The sequence below is a fragment of the Mus musculus genome, chromosome 14 (assembly GCF_000001635.26).
Source record: "Mus musculus strain C57BL/6J chromosome 14, GRCm38.p6 C57BL/6J".
Classification (NCBI taxonomy): domain Eukaryota; kingdom Metazoa; phylum Chordata; class Mammalia; order Rodentia; family Muridae; genus Mus; species Mus musculus.
In genome coordinates, this window is record NC_000080.6 from 26707123 (window position 1) to 26730145 (window position 23023).

At 38.3% G+C, this 23023-nt stretch overlaps 1 protein-coding gene across 5 annotated transcripts in view; it reads left to right on the forward strand.

Annotated features, from left to right (window-relative positions):
- Positions 1-23023, forward strand: part of Dnah12 (dynein, axonemal, heavy chain 12) — a 201166-nt gene that overhangs the window by 15569 nt on the left and 162574 nt on the right. For all 5 annotated transcript variants that reach the window (XR_001781207.2, NM_001370884.1, XM_017316243.2 and 2 more), the window contains exons 9-18: positions 5-200; positions 2014-2202; positions 2993-3149; positions 3856-3947; positions 9431-9609; positions 10787-10922; positions 14966-15091; positions 16375-16509; positions 16733-16926; positions 17269-17512. Coding sequence is in view for 4 of the 5 variants with exons in the window: in NM_001370884.1 (NP_001357813.1) it covers positions 5-200; positions 2014-2202; positions 2993-3149; positions 3856-3947; positions 9431-9609; positions 10787-10922; positions 14966-15091; positions 16375-16509; positions 16733-16926; positions 17269-17512 (1648 nt within the window). In the remaining variant the exon portion in view is untranslated. The remainder of the gene's footprint in view (positions 1-4; positions 201-2013; positions 2203-2992; positions 3150-3855; positions 3948-9430; positions 9610-10786; positions 10923-14965; positions 15092-16374; positions 16510-16732; positions 16927-17268; positions 17513-23023) is intronic.

Here is a 23023-nt window from a genome sequence, read left to right on the forward strand (position 1 = left end):
ATAGAGCTAGAGGCCCAATTGATTGTGAAGCGCTGAGAAATGATCTATCAATTCAAGCTAGAAAATCAGAAGAGAAGATAATGAACACATGGTATCCAAAGGTTATAAATCTCTTTACTAAGAAGGAGGCACTAGAAGGCATCAAGACTGAAAAATTGGATTCCTTTTATAACTGTGTTTCCATACTTATGTCAAATCAGGTATGTACATGCTATATATGTATCTTGAATACTTAAAAGTCAATACTTTAAATAAAATTTGTTTAAGCACAGTGCTAAGCAGTTTTTAAAAAGTAAGTTAAGGAAGGCCAGGGAAATGGCTCAGTAGGCCAAACAGCTGGGCACACAGCCACCCAGGGTCTATTCCTAGAATCCGTGTAAAAAGCTGAATGCATGCAGCAGCATGCATCTGCAATCCTGCAGTAAGATGATGAGGGAGCTAAGAGAGCTGCTCAGAAGCTTACCATAGTCAGTGCCACCACAGAAACGAGAGAGGCCCTGCCTCAGCAAGGTGAAGAACAAGAGCTGACTCCCAAAAAGTTGACCTCTGACCTTCACACGAGTACCATGGCACATACATGTACCACATCAAGAACTGCCTGTCTTCCTATACATATCACACACACAAATTGTTTGTTTGTTTACTTAATGTGTATTTGTGTTTTGCCTGCATGTGTATAGGTGCTGGATCCTGGAGTTAAAGGCAGCTGTGAGCTGCCGTGTGGGTGCTGGGAACTGAACCTGGGTCCACTGGAAGAGCAGCTGGTCTCTAGTTTTACTGCAGTATGTTAACAAAAAGGCTAGCCTACTAAATACATTTTTGATTAAATTATAAGATGGTTATTCTCATTGAATTCTCATGAAAGGGTTATTTCAAATGTTTTTGATCATCTTTTGTTAATAAACATAAAGAGACCATTAATCTTGTTCAATTGCTTTATGGACCTTTTAAATATCTACTACTTTAGACATACAATTCTAAAAAACAATTAGTTTTGAATGAAAACATTCCTTTTCAGTGAAGAGCTCTAAAAGTTCACATGTTCTACCTGCTAATATGTAATTGGTAGCTGTATCCAGCACAGTAACAAGTATTCACAGGTTTCTTCCCTGCTGCCTTTATCCTCCCGAGGACTGTGGCTATCTGGTAAGAAAAGATGAAGCACATTGGAAGATTGCTCAGATTCACGCATGTCTTCTGGGCTAGCTATCCAAAGGTTGATTCTAAGTAAGAATGCACTTCTCATACTTAGAAACATTATGCACATTTCTAAGTTACCATGGTTCTGCCCTTGCATGTAGAAGGGTAGTGTGCTAGAAACCTGGCTGTCCAGAAGAAAAAATATCCTGAGTTCTTCTGTTTACTGATTTCTGCAGTATAAACATTTTCATCATGCAGAATTCAAGTTTCTCAAAGGTTAACAATTTCTCAAAATTGTGATTATTTGACAGTTGCCCCTCCTGACTGTAGGAGCTTTCTTTAGTATGAGGCCATTTTCCACTCTTGCCCCCGTACGTAACCTTTCTAACCCCCAGTCTTCTCCATATTGCTTAGTCTTCTGAAATGTTTTATGTGCCAGGGACAAACTTATTAATAAATGTGGAAATTCTGCACAGACTTTTTTTAGAGTGCTAATATTCTATTACATAAATTTGATTTGCAAATATTGTTCTATTTATTGTTTATTTATTTTTATGTTTCTTTTGATTTGGTTTGGACTTTTCAAGACAGAGTTTCTCTGCATAGCTCTAGCTATCCTGATACTCATTCTGTAGACTAGGTGGGTTTACACACACCGAACCATCTGCTTCTGCTACCAGAGTGCTGGGATTAAAGGCATGTGCCATCACTGCCTGACTTTCTATTTATTATTTATTTAGATAGTTATTAAGATAGTTATGACTCCAGGAGTAACCAAGTTTATAGAGTTCATGCAATTATACCAGTAATTCATTTTAGATAAAGATTAAATTTAAACTTTCTGAAATAATGGTTATTTTTGATATCATGTAGCTAAAGGATCTCTTATGGAGAACTGTAGAAGAATTCATAAAACTCTTTGATCCAAGATATCTAAATAGGCTTCCAATATTTAAGATGGAGTTGACATTTGATGATGATAAAATGGAATTTTATCCCACCTTTCAAGATTTGGAAGATGTTGTCTTGGGTTTGATAGAACGGATATCTGAAACTCTGCAGGTATTACTTCTTAAGCTCTGTGTCCTGATACTGCTGTATTTCAGTATTTTAATTGAATGTCACCGTACTCTGTATAAACATAAACTATTATGGCTTTTTATTCCCCTCCCAGTTATTTTAAGGTATAAAATGTTTTCGCCTTTGAAAACATGTTAATTAGAAATGTTTTTTCTTCTTTTGACCTTTTCCTATTGTTCTGAACTAATGCTTTTGTGTGTTCTTCTTGGTACTAAGTTGTGAGCATGCTAAAAAAAATCTAAGGCATGATGGCATATGCTATTAATCTCAGCACTTGGGAAACAGGCAGGCAGATCTATGAGTTTGAGGCCAGCTTGGTCTACAAAGAGTTGGACAACCAGGGGTACATAGGAAAACTGTCTCAAAAACAAAGCAGAATGAGTCATATTTCTTCTTTCTAATGCTTTTTAGTTAATAAATACTTGTAAAATGATAGAAAGCTAAATAAACTTAAGGTGCTTTGGGTTTTTTTGTGATGGTTGTTTTGTTTGTGAATTTTTACATTTTGAAACATGGTCTCACTTTGTAGCCTAGACTAGCCTGGAGCTCTGCATGCCCCTGTTTTAGCCTCTATAGACAATCTGCTGGGGTTCAGACGTGTATCAAGCATAGCTCCAATTTAAGTTTTTATATTGTATTACAAATTATTTACTATTAAATTATTACTTTTGATTCAGTGGTCTTTTCTTGGACCACAGAAATGTAAAGAAAATGTTATTGATCAGTTCAGTTAGATATTTATTACATTCATTTTTGGTTTTATTTCTGTTAGACTGTCCAAACAGTACCTTCTTGGCTGTCAGGAACGTCATCGCCTGTTAATCTTGATACAGAAATTCCAGAACATGTGCTACAGTGGGCTCTCTGTACACTAAGGACAGCCATACAGCATAACTTAGAAGGTGCAAAAGCACATCACAAAACATATGGTACGTAGGAACTATAATTTTATCATTCTTCGTTTTAGCTAGAATTTGGTCAGGTTTTCTGCTGCTGTTTTGAAAGAGCCAGAGATAAGCAGTAGCATGGATTCATTAGTCATGGATCAGACCTGAGGAACTTGGGTTTTGTCATCTGGGTTGCAGGGTAAATATCAACGGGAGTAGGGTGATAAAGTCAACAGTTGTGAAAAGAAGAGCAGTTTGACTAATAAATTACCTAAAGCAAGGTGACTCAAGTTAGTTTCTGAAAACAGTTTTGAAAAGCCTGAGGTTTAATTTTACTGCATATATGTATCTGCTATCATAATGGATAGCCTTTGACAGGTTCTATCTGACATAATTATTCCTCCAAATTATTTTCAAAGCTTCAAGTATCGTACTACATTTAACATTTAAACTGTGTCTAGGCAGACAGTTCTAGTCTCTCTTTGCAATGTACTGAATAAACTTGTTTTCTTAGCTTCAAAATGTCTTTAACTTGGTTTGCCTCTTCAATCTTTACTTTGAAAATTTTTATTAACTTTTTTTTTAGGTTAGCATGCAAAGCAATGGCTATTAAATCTTATTACTCTTATTTCTTTAAATGTAGTAATCTACATATGTTCATACTTGAGTAGGCTACTCTATGATAACACAAAACACATTTTACTATATTAAATGTTATTCAGGTTTTAATTGGAATATTAATTTTCAGTTACAAAATACAACTGGCTCCTTGACGGGACTGCAACAAAGATGATACAGAGGTTCCAGGCAGAAAACCACACTTTTGATGAGTACACAGAGGTAAGTGCTGATTCTACTTTCTCATATTTGCTCATATTTTTAATTATAATTACATCATTTGACTCCTTCCCTTTCCTTTCTCCAGCCCTCCACCACAACCCCCCATTCCCTCCCAAATTCATGGCTGCTTTTTCTTTGTTGTTGTTATATATGTGTGTATATTTATATATTTAGTCATATATGTAATATATAAGTATGTATGTATATAATATATATAAATATAATTTACATCACTAAATATAAATAAATACAACATGCTGACACCATTTAATGTTGTTTGCTTATATATAATTTTAGGACTGACCACTTGGAATTGGGTAACCAATTGGGGGGGGGTTGTCATCTTGGAAAATTAATCACTCTCTCCCAGAAGTCCTCAGACACCTGTAATTTTTTTGTCTGTGGTGCCCCCACCATTCCTTGAGATTTTCCCTTTCCACATAAGCATATCTATTGGTGTTGTTCTTTTGAAGGCCTTGTTGTTGCAATATCCTGGGTATTCCTTCCCTGTCACTTCTAGGAGATGTAATCTCATAGCACATATCCTGGTCCTCTGGCTTTACAATCTTTCCCACCTCTTTTCACAATATTCCCTGAGCCTCAGATGCAGGGATTGAGTTATAAATGAGGCTGGGCGATTGTTCTCTGCACTTCTACCGACTGAGACCATTACAGACAACTGCTTTTTGAAATGCATTTTAATTAAAATATAATTACATCATTCTCTCTCTCCCTTTCCTCCTTCCAGCCCCCTCTCCACCCCACCCCCGACTTCTTTTTTGTTGTTTGTATGTATACGGTTCCAGGACTGAGCACTTTATCTTGGATAGACAATTGGGGGTCACAGTTCTAGTTCTCCCTCTCTCAGTCATTATCACGAAGAGCTACAATGCCATATACCATGCTGTGAGACTGTCTTTCCTAGAAAAGCTGCAGAAACAAGACTTGAGCAATCACAGTGTGAATAGGCATGCTAACTTGGATAGGATAGCTCTCAGAAGGATAATTCTGTTTATTTTTAATGAATACTTTTGGAAATTTATTTAATTAGGATATTCCTGCTCTATGTATAAGTGCTTCAGATAATGTAAATAGAATTTCTTATCCAAAGCATCAGTTTAGTTAAGTTGATTTACCTCGTAACTATTTTAATTATTAATTCAGTCATGTATTGAGTTAATAAAATTGTATTGTATTGCATTGTTTGTTTGTTTGTTTGTTTATAGAGAGAGTATGTATGCATGTACCATGACATGTAGAGGTCAGAGTAGTCAGTAAAATTAATCTTCAGGCTAATCTGAAACTAAGTACATAGTCCAGGTTGGCCTGTATTATATGCCTGATCCTTTTTTCTCCTACCTCTCAAATGCAAGAACATAGGAACACAGTACCATGCCCAACTGAGCTCTGATCTGAAGCAGATATTTGTATGGAGATAGAAGAGAATAGAAAAGAAACAAACAATAATTAGTAAAACATAAAAGAGGCTATCAATTTGAAATAGAACAAGGGAGGATTTGTGGGAGAACTTGGAGGGATGAAAGAAAAGGGAGAAATGATGTAATTATAATCTCAAAAGCTAAAGGAATTTTTAAAAAGACTAAAATAGTTTCTTACATGTTAACAAATCAAAATATGCCGGCAGTGGTGGCGCATGCCTTTAATCCTGGCACTTGGGAGGCAGAGGCAGGTGGATTTCTGAGTTCAAAGCCAGCCTGGTCTACTGAGTGAGTTCCAGGGCTACACAGAGAAACCCTGTCTCAAAAAACCAAAAAAAAAAAAAAAAAATCAAAATATAATATAATTAGGAATAAAAAGCAAGAGAAACTACAGAAACCATATGTCTATTTGATATAGTCCATGGCATGGGGTCATTCTTCTACCAAATTATTTTGGTGAGTTCTTAATTTCCAAAGTTTCCAATTTTGGGGAATATTTATCTCTTACCTGAATTTCAAATCCACACTGATGATTTTCTCATCATTTGAATTGAGTTCTTTAGTCATTCATCGGTTTATTTTTATTTAGGAGTTTTAAAAAGAGTTACCTGTCCTTAGGTCTTTCTCTTGCCTGTATTTTTCTTTTTCCCCTTCTCACCCCAAACAAAAGTAATAAATGGAAAAAGGGGCAGGGAAGTAACATGGGGTAAGGTGTGAGAAAGTCATTCAGGGAAGCGCAATAATGCAAATATAAGAGAAAATGAGTTTAAAAGTCCACCTATTTTTCTTGCTGACAACAGAGGATAGGCATGCCACACTTTGCCCAGCCTGATCAAGTCTGCTCATGCAGACACTGAGATGACCACAGGTTCTTGCTCTTCATTCTAATGTTCTGTGTCATGCTTTCTAATGTGCATCTACTGAACCACTTCTCAGTACCTGGAGAAAAGTAGGATGTTGGCAGGTAGGAGGTAAGTTCAAGAATTGCCTGGGCTACAGATATGGTTCAAACTCAACCAGGGCAACTAAGAGAGACCCTACCTCAAAATAGAAAGTAAAAATGTGACTTAAAGTTAGACTGCTGTGCAACAAGCCCAGTATTAAATAACAGCAGCAGCAGCAACAAACAAAAAACAAAGGAAGAGGGAAGAAAGAAGGAAGGAATATTTCTTTTCCCCCCTTTGATAAAATGCTTTACTAGATATTTTCTTTATTTACATTTCAAATGTTATTCCCTTTTATCATTTCCCTTCCAAAAACCCCCCTATCCCCTCCCCTCCCCCTGCTCATTAGTCCACCCACTTCTGCTTCCTGGTCCTGGCATTCCCCTACACTGGGGCATAGAGCCTTCACAGGACCAAGGGCCTCTCCTCTCATTGATGTCCCACAAGGCCATCCTCTGCTACATATGCAATTAGAGCCATGAGTCCCTCCATGTGTACTCTTTGGTTGGTGGTTTAGTCCTTGGGAGCTCTGGGGGTACTGGTTGGTTCATATTGTTGTTCCTCCTATGGGGTGGCAAACCCCTTCAGCTCCTTGGGTCCTTTCTGTAGCTCCTTCATCGGGGACCTTGTGCTCAGTCCAATGGCTAGCTGTGAGCATCCACCTCTGTATTTGTCAGGCACTGGCAGAGCCTCTCAGGAGACAGCTGTATCAGGCTCCTGTCAGCAAACGCTTGTTGGCATCCACAATAGTGTCTGGATTTGTTAACTGTATATGGGATGGATCCCCAGGTGGGACATTCACTGGATGGCCTTCCTTCAGTTTCTGCTCCACACTTTGTCTTTGTATCTCCTTCCATGAGTACTTTGATCTCCCTTCTAAGAAGGACCGAAGAATCCACACTTTGGTCTTCCTTCTTCTTGAACATCACGTGGACTGTAAATTGTATCTTGGGTATTCCTAACTTCTGGGATAATATCCACTTATTAGTGAGTGCATACCATACACATATGGTGTTCTTTTGTGATTGGGTTACCTCACTCAGGATGACATTTTCTAGTTCCATCCATCTGCTTAAGAATTTCATTAATTCATTGTTTTTAATAGCTGAGTAGCACTCCATTGTGTAAATGTACCACATTTTCCGTATCCATTCCTCTGTTGAGGGACATCTGGGTTCTTTCCAGCTTCTGGCTATTATAAATAAGGCTGCTATGAATATAGTGGAGCATGTGTCCTTATTACATGTTGGACCATCTTTTGGGTATATGCCAGGAATGAGGAATATTCTTTTTACATTGTGTGTGTATGTGTACATGTTACTGTAGTATTTCTGTGGAAGCCAGTTCTATCTCTACCATGTGGTTTCTAGTGATCAAACTCAGGTTTTGTGGCAAGTGCCTTTACCCACTGAGCAATCTCACTGATGTAGAAGAAAAAAAATTGAGTTTCCTTATTTATTTATTTATTGATTGATTGATCCACTTATTATTTAAAAGTAAGTTGTTTAATTTCCATGTGTGGATTTCTAGTTTCATTGCATATTCTATATGATTCCAAGTTTTCAACGTTGGTTGGGCTTTGCTATGTGGTCTGTTCATATGATTTACACTATTGCTATGAGAAGAAAGGGAGGAACCATGGGCACACCATTATACCCAGCCTTGCAGGAGTGCTAGGGACCATACTCATGTCCTCATGTGGCGAACAAGCAGTTTAACCATTGAGACATCTCTCAAGCCTGTCAGTCACTCTGTCTTTAGATTATAGAACCTAACACACTGATTAATTACTGATAGATGAGGTCTTATGATAGCCGTATGGTTAACTGGTTTTCTGGTTTTGTTGTGTTCTTTGTGCCCCTCTCTGACAGTAAAGTGACATTCTCATTTCAGATTCTGAATTCTGCAGGGTTTTTTGATGAGTTTCATTCTTCCTTCTATTTCCTCTGTTTTCTTGAATATGTTTATGGGCATATTTATAGTAGAGTACAAGGAGATTCTGTATCATATAGGGCTTTTTATCCCTAACCCCCCCCCCAGCATCTTTGTATTATGTAAACCTAGTGTTGTATAATTTTGTCTCATGACAACTTTACATGGAAAGTGATGGCTTGCTTTGTGGTTTCCCCTTTCCTTGTTAAATTTCTCAGTGCCCACTGTTCTCTGTTAACATCAGCACTATTTACTTTTTGGCTATTATTTTTCAAGCTAACAACAAAGCAGGTGTTCAAGATAATCATTAAATTAGTTAATGCCCTCTGATCAATTAGATGATGGAAAGGTTAAACTCAATTCATTAAATACTGTAAGCTGTAAAAAAAATAGATAACTTTGAGATGAAAATGAAAGGAAATCTTTCACCGATGGATGAAAGGAGCAGCTGCTTGGCTGTGGGTAGAGTAGGGATAACAAGGAGCAAAGGTGAGGGAATCACTAGGGTGGGCTGTGAATTTAAGTCGGATTGCTCAGAGTTTGCAAGCCTGTTTCACTTGCACAAAATGTAACATGTGTTGTCAATGTTTTATACTATTTTGTATCATTTTTTAAAATTATCTCAGTGTTTAAATATTAACAATATATAAATTCCAAGATCTTGGACCTTTGCTAACTGTAGAACATAATATTTCTGTCCCTCTGGCCTACTTTAGCACAAAACAAAAGGTTCCTTATATTTCTTTTCCTAAAGATTGAATGAGAACCTTCAGAGTGGTATTCAATAATGGCAAATATATGCAGTTATAAACATTGTTGTATAGTGTAGGTTTGTTTCCAAACAGAAATGAGGTGACTCAGACATATTTTTTTTTAATTGAGGAAACATTGCAGATTTTAGGCTATGGCACACTTGATATTTATAGTAGATTGACTTTCACCATAAAAAGAATGAGAATGTTTGGGCAATGGCTGAGAAGTTCACGTGCCCAGAATCTTCAGGCCTTGGGTTTAGTCTTGGCACCAAGAGAAAAAAGGTTTGTAAATCAAAAGGAATAGGAGTTATTTAGCAAAAATAATGTATGGTGATTAAAATTTTCATTATAATATAGTTCTATAAAGTCACTAATTATAAAATGCTAACATTTTTTAATACTTTTCTTTAAAGTTTATAGAAAAATTTTTCAATCTTGCTTCAGAAATAATGCTTTTGCCCCAGTGGGCTCATTATCCTATGGTTCGTTTGGACTGTGAAGACTTGAAGATAGGCTTGACAAATAAAGCAAGAGCCTTTGCAAACATTTTATTAAATGACATAGCTTCAAAACATAGAAAAGAAAATGAATCGTAAGTAAAATTAACTACTCTATTCAGAATAATGGGGCCAAAGAAACATTTCATCAAAATTACTCTTGTTTAAAAACAAAAAATTAAGAATATACATGTATGTTTTCTAGCATAGGTGGATTTTTTTCTGATATTCCTAGTGGTGGCATAACAATACAAACATTTTAAAACATAGGAAGGCAAATCTGAAAAATATAGCTATTGTTAAATAATGAGACAGGGTACCTAGATTCATACTTTTCTACATAGGATATTCTAAGTTATCAGAGTTTAGAATATTTAAACAAGGATTTGATCTTTTTATTTTTTACATTGTTCAGTTTCACAGGGCCATGAACTATGCTTCATTCATTCATTTACACATACATTTATTCTTGTATCACATATTCCAGCATATGGATTAATAGCTGTGTTTTATAAATACAGAAACTGGAACTTGAAGGTTGGCCTAAATTCACAAAACTAGTAAGCTTCCATTGCTGTGAAAAACACCATGGCCAAGAACAACTTTGGAGAGAAAAGGGTTTATTTGGCTTATACACCCAGATCATATTCCATCATTGAGGGAAGTCAGGACACAAACTTAAGGCAGGAACCTTGCAACACAGAAAAAGGCTGCCAACATGGTTGGCTTGTTCCTCTTGTCTTGCTCAGGACCATTGGCTCAGAGGTGGCACCACCTACAGTGGGCAGGATTCTCCCACTGAGAAGTTCACATGCCCAGAATCTTCAGGCCCTGGGTTTAGTCTTGGCACTAAGAGAAAAAAGGACAGTCTGATAGAAGCAAGTCCTTTGTTGAGGTCTCCTCCTCTCATTAGACTTTAGTTTGTGTCAAACTGAAAAAACTAAGCAGCACTCTTGTAGCAGCTGAGGCAGGATTATATCAGGGTTGTTAGATTTAAGGTCTGCTACGTTGCTTATCTCAATCTTGAAGAGAGTTTAAGAGATCACCAGAAAAAATAATGCCAGATTTTCATTTGAAAATATTAGCTTGATTTCTATTGATATGATCTATGGTGACCTCAGACAAGCTAAGCTTAAATATTATATTATCTCTTAATGAACCAGCCAGTTGTTTTTAGCATAGAGATTTCCTATTTTATAACAATAGCACATATTTATTAAATATGCCACAAATTAATTACCATAAATATAGTAAGTCAGAATGTTCTGTCAGTATTTGCAGTGAATTTGAAGCAATTAGAGACCATGCGCTACGAGTTCCTGAGACCACAGAAGAAATGATGGAGCTAATTGCTTTCGTAGAAAGAGCTCGAACCGTAGGAATTCTTGACTTGGCTCTAAGGATCCAGGTAAAACAAACAAACAAACAAACCAAAAACAAAACACAAAAACCTAGAAACTACCATGAGTTATGAGTATTGACACGCCCAGGTCAAAAAGCAGAACAACCCAGAAGCCTCTGCGTGTTCTTCTGTCTTCTCCTTCCCTGTAGACTTCTATGTGATTTTCTCTGAAATGGTGTGTTTGATGTTCTTTATTTTCACCAATTATGTACATATTCTTTTTTTTATTTGAATCTTTAAAAAATTTTTTTAATATAATACTTTTTAAAAAATTTTATGAGGTATTTTCCTCATTTACATTTCCAATCCTATCTCAAAATTCCCCCATACCCACCCCCACTCCCCTGCCCACCCACTCCCCCTTTTTGGCCCTGGAATTCCCCTGTACTGGGGCATATAAAGTTTGCAAGTCCAATGGGCCTCTCTTTCCACTGATGGCCGACTAGGCCATCTTTTGATACATATGCAGCTAGAGACTATGTACATATTCTTTTTTTTTTTTTTTTTTTTTTTTAAAGATTTATTCATTTATTATATGTAAGTACACTGTAGCTGTCTTCAGACACTCCAGAAGAGGGCGCCAGATCTCGTTACAGATGGTTGTGAGCCACCATGTGGTTGCTGGGATTTGAACTCCTGACCTTCGGAAGAGCAGTCGGTTGCTCTTACCCACTGAGCCATCTCACCAGCCCATACATATTCTTAAACAAAGGCAAGAAAACATTTTTTGACTCTTGACATCTAATAGTAGTCTCAAACCCTGAACAAGATTCTATATCCATCTAAACATATTTAACTTTCATCCTGTCTGTATTTATTTTTACTTATTCACTTTACATCCCGCTCACTGCCCCCTCCCGGTCACTCACTGCCCCATCCCGGTCACTCCCTCCCACAGTCCTTACCCCCTCCCCCTCCCCTTCTCTTCTGAGAGGGTGGGAACCCCCCTGGGTATCCTCCCAACTTTAGGATGTTTTAAAAATAAGTAATTCCTACCCAGGGAAAAAATAGAAGCAACACTGCAGGCACCCATCATCGCAGCCCATCCTGTCAGCATGTGAGCACTGTCTTCGTTTTGATTACAACTTTCTTACTCTCCTTTAGAGTTTTGCCAACGAAGTGTGTATTTCTAATACATATAGTTTCCCTGGCTTTGATATTTATTGAGGAGAAGTAATCTTGTTTGTATGCTTTTTGCACATTACCAGTGTTAATATCAGTTAATGTCACCTTTTTCATCTAACCTTCCTTGCACCATAGCCCTTTTCTGGTATTATTCAGTAATTTAGTTTCTAAATTTTCAAGAACTGGGGCTTGATCCCCAGCATCCACATAAAAAGCTAGGCCTGGTGTGCATGCGTAGAATGCTAGGTCAGGGGAGGCAGAAACAGGAGGATCCTGAGCCTGCTGGAAAGCTAACCTATTTTCATCATGGAGCCCCAGGTCAGGGAGACACTCTCTGAAAACAATAAGGTGGGCAGCTGGACACTCTACAGGTAAGGCAGCAGCATCTATGTGAATTCAATGCCAGCCTTGTCTACATAGCGTTTTCCCCAGGACTTCCAGAGATATTGTGTCCAGATTGCAACAACCCCAAAGAGACCACCAGGAACCACAATCTGATGCAAGCACATGAGAGTCTTTATTCAAGCTCGAGAGCCTGGGCCCCAAACCTTTCTGATGATGGAGCAGGATAGGAGGGCAGCCCCCAGGTCTAGGGGAAAGGGGTTTACAAAGGAAAAAAAAAAAAAACCAACAACCTGCAAGCAGGGGTTTCCAAGCCTCAGTGTTACATGAGAGGGTAAAGGAGCACTGGCCTTTGAGCTAACTGGTTTACAGCACCTGGTTAAATCGCAGGGAGGGAGCACACATCAAAAGGGAGCACCTGGACCTGGGAACGACTTAGGTTTTCTTAGCCCACTCTGGTGTTATCAGCCAGCTGCAGCTGCTGTGTCTATTTTGCAACTGCCAGGGACATTTCATGCTTTTTCTCAGACCTCAAGGGTAGGGGCCATGCCTCTCTCAGGGCAAGTTAACTTAGAATGGAGTCTTAAAAGCAAAATGGAGTTTATTCTGCTACCTCAGTCTCTTCAGAGCTACAGAGAGACCTTGGTTTTGTCTCATAAAACTAATGTCAATTAATAAATAATATAGGCAGATCCTAAGTAGTGATACCAGAGATTGACCTCTGGCATCCACAACACATGGACACAAACATGTAGCTATATCTGCACACACAAAAGCATTTTTAAATTTTAATATTCTGGATGTTCGGTTATTATTTGTTGTTTTTAATGAGTATGCAGCAGAAAACATTTCTGAGCATTAATCCTGGAGAAAACCTTCATGCATTTCTCTCAGGTGTGCGTGGAGGAGAGAGGAGAGGGAGAGGGAGAAGGAGGGGGAGGGGGAGGAGGAGGAGGGGGAGGAGGGGGAGACTGAGAGTATTGCTAATTGTACAGTGTGGCCTAGACATGCCTTGAACTTCCCATCTTCCTTTCTGAACATCCTAGAGTACCACCAGACCTAACTTTTTAAAAATTACATTTAAATGAATGAGTTAGTGAACCCATGGGAGTGTGCACATGGTAGGACCTGTGTCTGGAGGTCAGAGAACAGCCTGAGGGAGTCAGTCACCCTTTGTGTGGTTCCCAGGACTCTAACCTGGGTTGGCGTGCTTTGCCTACTAGATCATCTTACCATCCCCAACTTTATTTTTAGTGTTACAGCACTGCAGTATAGCATATAATCAATGAGAGCCATAGGGAGTAAAGTATTCTGCCTCTCCAATTAGATACATCTACGGTATGAAGGGTTTTTCCTTTGCCCATCACACCACAGTGCTTTCTGGGCTACTGTTGTTATGCTAAATAGACAAAAAGATGATAATATTACTAGAGACATAGAGTAAGAAAAACTATAATAAAAGTATTTATCATCAAAGATTAAAAAATAAATCGCCAGGCAGTGGTGGCGCACGCCTTTAATCCCAGCACTTGGGAGGCAGAGTCAGGTGGATTTATGAGTTCAAGGCCAGCCTGGTCAACAGAGTGAGTTTCAGGACAGCCAGGGCTATACAGAGAAACCCTGTCTCGAAAAATACCCCCCCCCCAAAAAAAAACAACCCCAAAACAAAACAAAAACCAAAACCAAAAGCCAAATCGTAAGAACAAAGATCATTTAAGATATTTTAAAATAAAGTTTCAAAGGTTGCCAAACATTTGATTACCATTTAAAATCGTATACAGAGTCAAAGAGTTACCTTTATATTAAGTCGACAATAAGTAAGAAATAACTTTGTAAATGGAAATGTGTTTGTGGGGGAGATGCACATGAGCTTTGTGTGTGGAGGCCAGAATTCAACATCAGTTGTCTTCCTCTCTCCCTCTCCTGCTTGTTTGTTTGTTCAGCGAGTCTTTCCAGGTAATAAGTCCCTCAGATCATCCTGTCTCCATCTTCACCATGCTGGCATCACAGGCACACGCCGCTACACCTGTTTACTGTTTAATGTTGGGGAGTGAAACTCAGGTCTTGTGCAGCAAGTGTATTGCACACTAAGCCATCTTTGTTTGGTTTTTGTTTTGGGGTTTGTCTTGAGACAGAGGTTTTTTGTTTTTTGTTTTTTGTTTTTTTTTTTTTTTGGTGTGTGTGTGTGTGTATCCCTGGCTGTCCTGGAAGTTAATTGTAGACTAGATTGGCTTTGAATTTATTGAGATCTACCTGCCTCTGCCTCTACTTCCTGAGTACTGGAATTAAAGGCATTCTCTACCATGCTCTGCTAAGAATATCTAGCCCAGGCTGGCCTCAACCTTGTAGTCCTCCTGCCTCTGCCTCCTTCAGCAAATCCTACCAGCCTGTGCCACCAGCACATTTAAAGTGCTTTAAAACTTAAGGTATAGGTCTATGGCTTGAAGCCAAATAAACATAGGAAATAAACTGTTGAAATATCTGAGTTGGACAGTACATAAAATGTTAAATTTGAAAGAACATTAGAGATTGTTGGCTCTATTCTTTTTATATGATATATATATCTAGAGTTTCTTTTGTAGGAATCTAAACGCCAAATGAGTTACTTTTTAGATGCTCTTCTAATGTCTCAAGAAGACTTAAATTTAAATGCAACTGTCCTCTTGTGGCCTACTAAAATTACCCCTGTCTTTGATGAGAATGATGAAGTAAGTATATTTTTAAGTGTATAATTTGTGTTCTGTCATTTTTAGTATCATTTCCTCTCCTCCCTCCTTTCATTCTCTCTCTCTCTCTGTATGTGTGTGCTTGCGTATGTGCATGTGTGTGTGTGTATGTGCATGTGTGTGTGCATGTGCATATGTGCATGTGTATGTGTGTGTGCACATGTGTGTGCATGTGTGTATATATGTGTGTGTGTATGTGCATGTGTGTGTGCATGTGCGTGTGTGTGTGTGCATGTGCATGTGTGCATGTGTATGTGTGTGTGTGCATGTGCATATGTGTGTGTGCATATGTATGTGTGTGTGTGTACTATGGCATGCATGTGGAGAAAAGAGGACAATTTTTTGGGAGTTGATTCTACTTCTACTTATGGGGCCTGGGTATTGAACTCAGGCTATCAGGCTTATCGGCAGTCATCTTTACTGGCTGAGCCATCTCACTGTCCACATTCTGAAATTTTAAGTACAGTGTAGATGTTTCATTTTCATACCAATTTGCTGCTGACTTTAGGAACTTCATGTGCCTCGATGTGTCTGTCTGTTACCTGTTATGGCCTTGCCAGCTTAGAACATGCTTCTAGGCTTAACTCAGCAGCTTGAGTAAATGTAGGATGAAAGGAAGAGGTCAAAAAAATTACAAAAAGTTATAGTTAGTGCTGAACTAAGTGGCTCCTGTTTATTAAATTATTAAATACGCATAAAATGCCAGCCGCTTCTATTTGTTCAGAGAAGTTGATTCATTTGTTCAAATTCACAGAGATTGGAAGTTGCAGCCTTAGGATTTTATATCAGACTGAATATAATTTAAAATCCCAAGAAGTAACCAGTTGCTTTATCCTGAATTGGGAGACATAAGAGAATAATAATGAGAAGCATGGGATAGACAAGATTTTTTTCTTTTATGATCTTGTAACTTTGATATCCCTCTCAACTTCCATATATCTCTTTTTTTTGAAGAGAAAATAATAACATAGAAAGGATACTTAACAGCTCTTGATGTATGGTATGTGTATACTCAAAAATGTTAGCTTTTAATATTATACCAAATACATTAAAAAGTCTAACTATATAATTAATAATTTTGTGTTGTGAAAGCTCTTGGAAAATTTGTCTCTGTGATTTACTCTTTGCATTTTTACATCAGTCATTAAAGAAAATGATTCTGTTTCCATTTTCTCTAAATTACTATAAAACATTCATGTTTTTCTTTGTAAATTCTTTTCTTTATACTGCATTAACTAACATCATTAAATTATTTTTTTAAAAAGCTCATTGAGAATGCTAAACATGCAAAAGAAAATGAACTAATAGCCAAGAGAGAAAAACTGATTTTGGAAATAGAAAAAGAATCACGTCGCATGGAGGAGTTCACCGAGTTTGCAGAACTGGACCGCATGCATCAGGTCAGATACATATAGGGCTGTGACTGTGGTCAGCTATAGGTTAATACGGGGCAGATTATATTATCACGTAGTGTAACGATATATTACTCCTCATTGTAGTGATGTTGTAAAGTTAATATTTAAGGTCACTGTATAAATAAAAGAACATACCTGATGTAGTATTATTCAGTCTTGTTATAATATCATCTGGATATTTCTAGAATGGACATTTGTTTGCTTTTAGTATGTGGCAGATGTAAGACAACTGCAGAAACGGATTCAGGAATCGGAAGAAGCTGTTCAGTTTATTAATAAAGAAGAGGAACTTTTCAAATGGGAATTGACAAAGTATCCTGAGCTGGAAAAATTAAAAGTCACCATTGAGCCCTACCAGAAGTTTTTTAATTTTGTTCTGAAGTGGCAGCGAACAGAAAAACGGTAATTTTGGGTAACATAATAAAAAAATTAAGCAAATGGTATAAACAGTGTTCTTAGTCTGCATTTTATGTAGCTGGCTTACTAACACAAAATTAGATGTGTGGGGTCAAGTTTGTATTTACTTGGATAGTATTATTGCCTATTTGTAATTGGATGCATGTTTTAGCACGGGCACTGTTGTTGAAATGATGCTGTTAAATCTATTCTTTTTCCATCAGCTCTACCTGTGTGCCTTAGTTGTCTCTCTTACAGAAAAAAATGAGGAATATACACAAAAGTTTCTTAATACTTCTGTCTAGTTAAAAAATGTGAGTTTTAAAATGACTTTCCCTTTAACTTCAGGTGGATGGATGGAGGGTTTCTGGACCTTAATGGAGAAAGTATGGAAGCTGACATAGATGACTTTTCCAGAGAAGTTTTTAGGACACTGAAGTTCTTCCATGCTAAGCAAAAGAAAGAATTACAAGAAAGAAGAAAGGCAGCAAGAAAACGATCTTTGATGGAAGAGAAACCTGAAGAAGAACCAAAAGAGAATCCTACAATTACTATGTGTACCACAGTAATGGAGCAGATAAAGTCTTTTAAGGTATAATTGTATTCAAATGGCATTTAAATATTATAAATCTCTTTGCAATATTAACTTGTATATTATGCAAAATATAGAATCCATCCTCTGAACTTAGACTTTGTATATGTCATTAGTCCAGCTCCATGTAAAAAGGGATTAGTCAATAGCTAACCAGTCTTCTCCTCTGAGTACCTGATGCGAGGTGAGCTAGTCCTAATACATTATTTGTGTGTCTGTGGTAATTGGTTTGGGGGTAAACATATGGCCCAAAGTGGGCTAATCATATTCCTCCTCAGCTTTTTAAACTGACTCGGTGGAAGGAGTCTCCCCCCCCCAACCCCCGTCTCACTGTTATGGGGTCACTGTGATCCAAGACAGAATGATTTTAAGCACACAAATCACAAAAGCCACAAACATCTGTGCCAAGTTTCAGTTACATTTTCCACCTAGGAACACACCTTCATGGTACACTTATCCTGTTCTCATTGGTTAGTTTGCTCAACTATGACAGGGCGACTTGACCAGCATTCATGTCTCAACTTGCCAACCAGGATGTCACTCATCTAAGAGAGGTCTTAGAACTTAAACTTTTCTTGACCCCTATTCAAAATGGAAGATTTATTAAAATTGGCATCAACTTGGTTCTTTCTTATATTTACAAGTTTTTATGGGTAAGTTGTGAACTTCCTGTAGCTCTGAGATTGCTGTTTCAAGAGAATAACATTGATACTTAAAGAAAAAGGAAAATATGGAGATTGATGTGGCACATGACTTTCGTCCTTGCACCTAAAGGTTGAGGTAGAGGGATTACAAGCTCCAGGCTAGTCTGAGCAAGCTAGTAAGATCTTGTTTCACAAAACCCAAAACAAATGAAAGATGGGAATAGAGATCTACATCACCAGTGCAATTTTAAAATATTTTTGTCTCAGCATTGGATCAAATTCCCACCTTCTTCATTCTAGGCAAAAATATTAATGTGTATGCACATGTACCCGCACATGTGTTTACTGTGCGCTCATGTATGGAGGAGCATGTTTATGTGCAGGCATCCATCCATGCACATGTGTGGAGACCAGAGGACAACTGTGGTTGTCACTGCTCAGGTGCATCTTCCTGTGCATGCACATGCATGCCTTACATGTGTGTAGAAGCCAAACCTAGTTATTCGTGGGTGCGAGGGGGACCACAAACCTGGGAGAAAATGGGAGGGAGAGAAAGGAGAAGCGGAGACCAAGGAGGGAATTCCTGTCAAGGTCTCAGTTTATTAGGCTGAAACACCAGGTTTTAAGCATACAGCGAGGGGAATAGGGAGGGGTTGAGGGGGAATTAACAAATAACAAAAAAGTGGGCATCTGGGGACATGAAGGCCGAAGTCAGGTTCCAGGCGGTGGGCACTCTGCGTCTTATCTCCGGAATGTGGATCCTCCTTAACAGCCTTGGGTGTCAGGCCGGGCTCAGCAGTAATTCATGTCCTTGGAAATCTTGGGAGTCAGAAAGAGATAAGGAAGAGGGGACTATAATTCAGCTTTTACAGCCTCAGGTGCCAGGAAGGGAACAGGGAGGAGGGGGTGATGACCAGCTCCTTAGCACAAGGCCATTTGGCTTGTTAGGGTGGGAGACTGTGAAAGGCTTGCTTTCTCACGGTATGGTCTCCAACACACAGGAGTGAGTTTTCTCCTTTCTCCATGTAGGTTTTGGAATCGAACCCATGTCATCCGTTTTATCATGCAGCCCATCCTGGCCAGGAACTCATGTAGCTCAGGCTGACCTCAACTTCATGATCTCCCTGTTTTACCTCTCCAATGCTAGAATTACAGGCACGGACTGCCACACTAGCTGTCACATCCTTTCTTTATAAAAAAAATAATGCACCAGTGGTTCTAGTGGAGATACCAAGTGTGTAGCTAGTGTGCCCAGGCTACGGGCACACTATCTGCCCTATCCGAGTCATACGCTTCCAATGGTTGGAGGAGTTGCCTCATTATAAAAGTAGTAAACTGTGTAAGGATTACTTTCAATGTTTGATACAGTTTATGGTCCAAAAATGATTATCTGCAAACTCTCCTCTCATATCTCTCATCTCCATTTCTCAGATGCTCAGTGTTATCACTTTCCCAAGTATTTTCAGACATCATTACATATATAACTGTGAATATATTATCTTACTTTCTGTAACATGTAGCATGTGCTATGACCCCCTTGTTTTGCTTAATTTACCTTGAATATCATAAGTTGTTAAAATTGTTACTATAAGACTGATCATAACATCTATTTTTTATATAATTAATATCTGTTTCTCCTTCTTTGGGTTTTCTGTGCTTTACTTGTGCCCGCAGTCCCTCTGGTACTGTCGAGTCAGCTTAGTAGTATTCCCATGGGTCACATGAGAGGAAAAAGGAGTTTGCTCCTTGCTGGGTAACACACTTTACACTTGCCATGGTCACCTTTGGTACTTTGGCCACTCTAGTGAGTATGAAGTGGAATCGCCTGGTTTTGACTTGCATCTACCTGAAGGCTGAATATCTTCTCATGAACATATAGGCCATTTTCATGCCTTCCTTGGAGAAATTCCTTTTTAGATCTTTTGCCCTTTTTACTGAGACAAGCTGTACTCCCTGCTTAGTCTGTTCACTGTGTAGCATGGACTGGGCTCACAATGGCAGTGCTGTGATTAGACGTATAAGCCCCATCCTGGCTCCTGGCCCATACTGTTCTTTCTTCAGGTCTTCTCCTTTAAAAACAAAAAAACAAACAAAAAAATACAATTAGTGATGCCCTCTGGAATGTTATCTAATCTTGTTCACTTGATATTGAGCAGGCCTCAAACAGGTAACAAGTAGCTACAGCAATTCATGACAATTATGTCATATCTCCAAGAAAGCATTTCACAGGCTTCTTTCCTTCTGCTGGCTCTTTTATCCTTAACACTTGCCTTTCTACGATGTTCCCTGAGCCCAAGGCAGGTATGTGAAATAGAGGTTCCATTTAGCTCTAAGCACTCAACAAGGACTTAATTCTTAGCACTCTGGAAGTCTTGCATTAACTGCTGCCCACCAAAGATAGACACTTCTTTGCCTAGATGAGAGCAGTACTAATCTACAGGTCTACACATAGCTATTTAGAAGGCAATTTGACCTGTATATTTAATGGAACAACAGTAATGGTGTTCCCCTCTAGAGCCTATGACCTCCTGAGCCTTGGGTTTGTCACTACAGTTACAGTAGCAGGCATTGGCTCCCTTCTGTGAAGCATGCCTTAGATCCCATCAGAATGTAGTTGATTATCCCAATAACCTTCATGTCACCATTGCACCTGTAAGCACATCTTGCCTGGTAGGTCAGTATTGTAGCATACAGGGTCCAGCACTAGGTAACATCACCAATGTCTTCTTTTCCCCAGCAGCCTGCATAGTACTTTCCATCACTATGAATGCTAGCCAGCATGGAGGAAATTTTCCAGTCAGTTCCAACTTGATATATATCCTACAACTGAAATGCATTGTGTCTTCAGAATAGGGTCTTATCATGAAGCTGAAAATTGGCCTTCTAGGATCTGTGAAGAATCGTGTTGAAGTTGTGATGGGGGTTGCATTGAACTTGTAGATTGCTTTTGTCAGGATTGCCATTTTTACTATATTAATCCCATCAAATCATGAGCATGGAAGATCTTTCCATTTCTAGATACCTAGTTCAATTTCTTTTTTGTGTTTGTGTAAAATGTTCTGTAAATATCTGTTATGTGCACCACCACAACCACCACTTCCCCCTTTTTTTGATTTACATCAGTCAGCTCTAGCAATTTCTCTGTTTAGTTTTTGTCTGGATGATCTTTTTGTTGCTGAGACTTGAGTATTGACGTCTCCTACTATCAATGTGTGAAGGTAAATATGTTATTTGAACTGTAGCAGTGTTTCTTTTACAAACTTGGGTGCTCTTGTATTTGCAACATGATATTAAGAATTGAAATGTCCTCTTGGTGGATTTTTCCTCTGATGAGTATGTAGGGTTCTTCTCCATCTCTTTGATGAGTTTTGGTTTTGAAGTCTATTTTGTTAGATATTAAAGTGCCTGTCCCAGCTTGCTTCTTGGGTCCATTAGCTTGGAATATCTTTTTCCAACCTTTAACCCTGAGGTAATATCTATCCTTGATGTTGAAGTGTGCTTTTCAGATGAAACATCAGGATGGATCGTGTTTTTGCATCCATTTTGTTGGTCTGTAGTTAATCTTGGTAGGATGTAGTTTTCCTTTTAGCACATTCTGTATGACTGCATTTGTCAGGAGATATTGTTTACATTTGACTTTACTATAGAATATCTTTTTTTTTTTTTTTTTTGGTTTTTCTGTAGCCCTGGCTGTCCTGGAACTCACTCTGTAGACCAGGCTGGCCTCGAACTCAGAAATCCGCCTGCCTCTGCCTCCCGAGTGCTGGGATTAAAGGCGTGTGCCACCACGCCCGGCTACTATAGAATATCTTATTTTCTCCATCGATGGTGATTAAAAGTTTTGCAGGGTATAGTGATCTAGCATCTTAGAGTTGCAGCACAGACCACTGATTGGTATTGAGAGATATCAATGAGCAGTGTTTGTTGATTCCTGGTGTTTTGTTTTTGTGGTGTTGTGTGTGTGTGTTTCCCTTCATTTGGAATTTGTTTTGGTGTTTTCTTGAGTGTGTTCTACCTCTTTAGGTTGGAGTTTTCCTTTTAGTGCCATCTGTAAGGCTCTATTTGTAAATAAATGTTGCTTAAATTTTGTTTTATCATGAAATGTTTCATTTTCTTCATCTATTATAACTGAAAGTTTTGCTGGGTATAGTAGTCTGGGCTGGTATTTGTAGTCCCTTAGATTCTGAAGGACATCTGTCCAGGCCCATCTGGCTTTTTGAGTCTTCACTGAGAAGACTAATTCTAATAGGTCTACTACATCTTTATTTTCTTGTTGTAGCTCTTAATGTAGCTCTTTCTTATTCTGTTTATTTGCAGTTCTGATTATTATGTGCCAAGGAGAATGTCTTTTCTGATCTAGTACTTGTGGTGCTCTGTATGCTTCTTGTACCTTGAGAGGCATTTCCTTTAAGTTAGAAAAAATTTTCTTCTATGATTTTGTTGAAAATATTTTCTGTGCCTTTCACTGGTTTTCTTCTCCTTCCTCTATTTCTGTCTTTCTTAGATTTGGTCTTTTCATAGTGTGCCAGATTTCTTAGATGTTTTATGCCAGGATTTAAAAGAAAGATGATTTTATGTTTTCTTTGACAAAGGTATCCATTTCTTCTATCATGTCTTTATTGCTTGGGATTCATTTTTTTCATCTCTTGTATTTTGTTGATGAGGCTTGCCTTTAAGGTTCCTGTTTGAAATCCTAAATTTTTCGTGTCCATTTTCCCTCAGTTTTGGTTTTCTTTATTGATTCCATTTCCACTTTCAGGTCTTGAACTGTTTTGTTTATTTTCTTTTACTGTTTGTGTTTCATAGATTTCTTTAAGGGATTTATTCAGAATATTCTATCATAAAGGCTAATTTAAGGTCTCTGTCT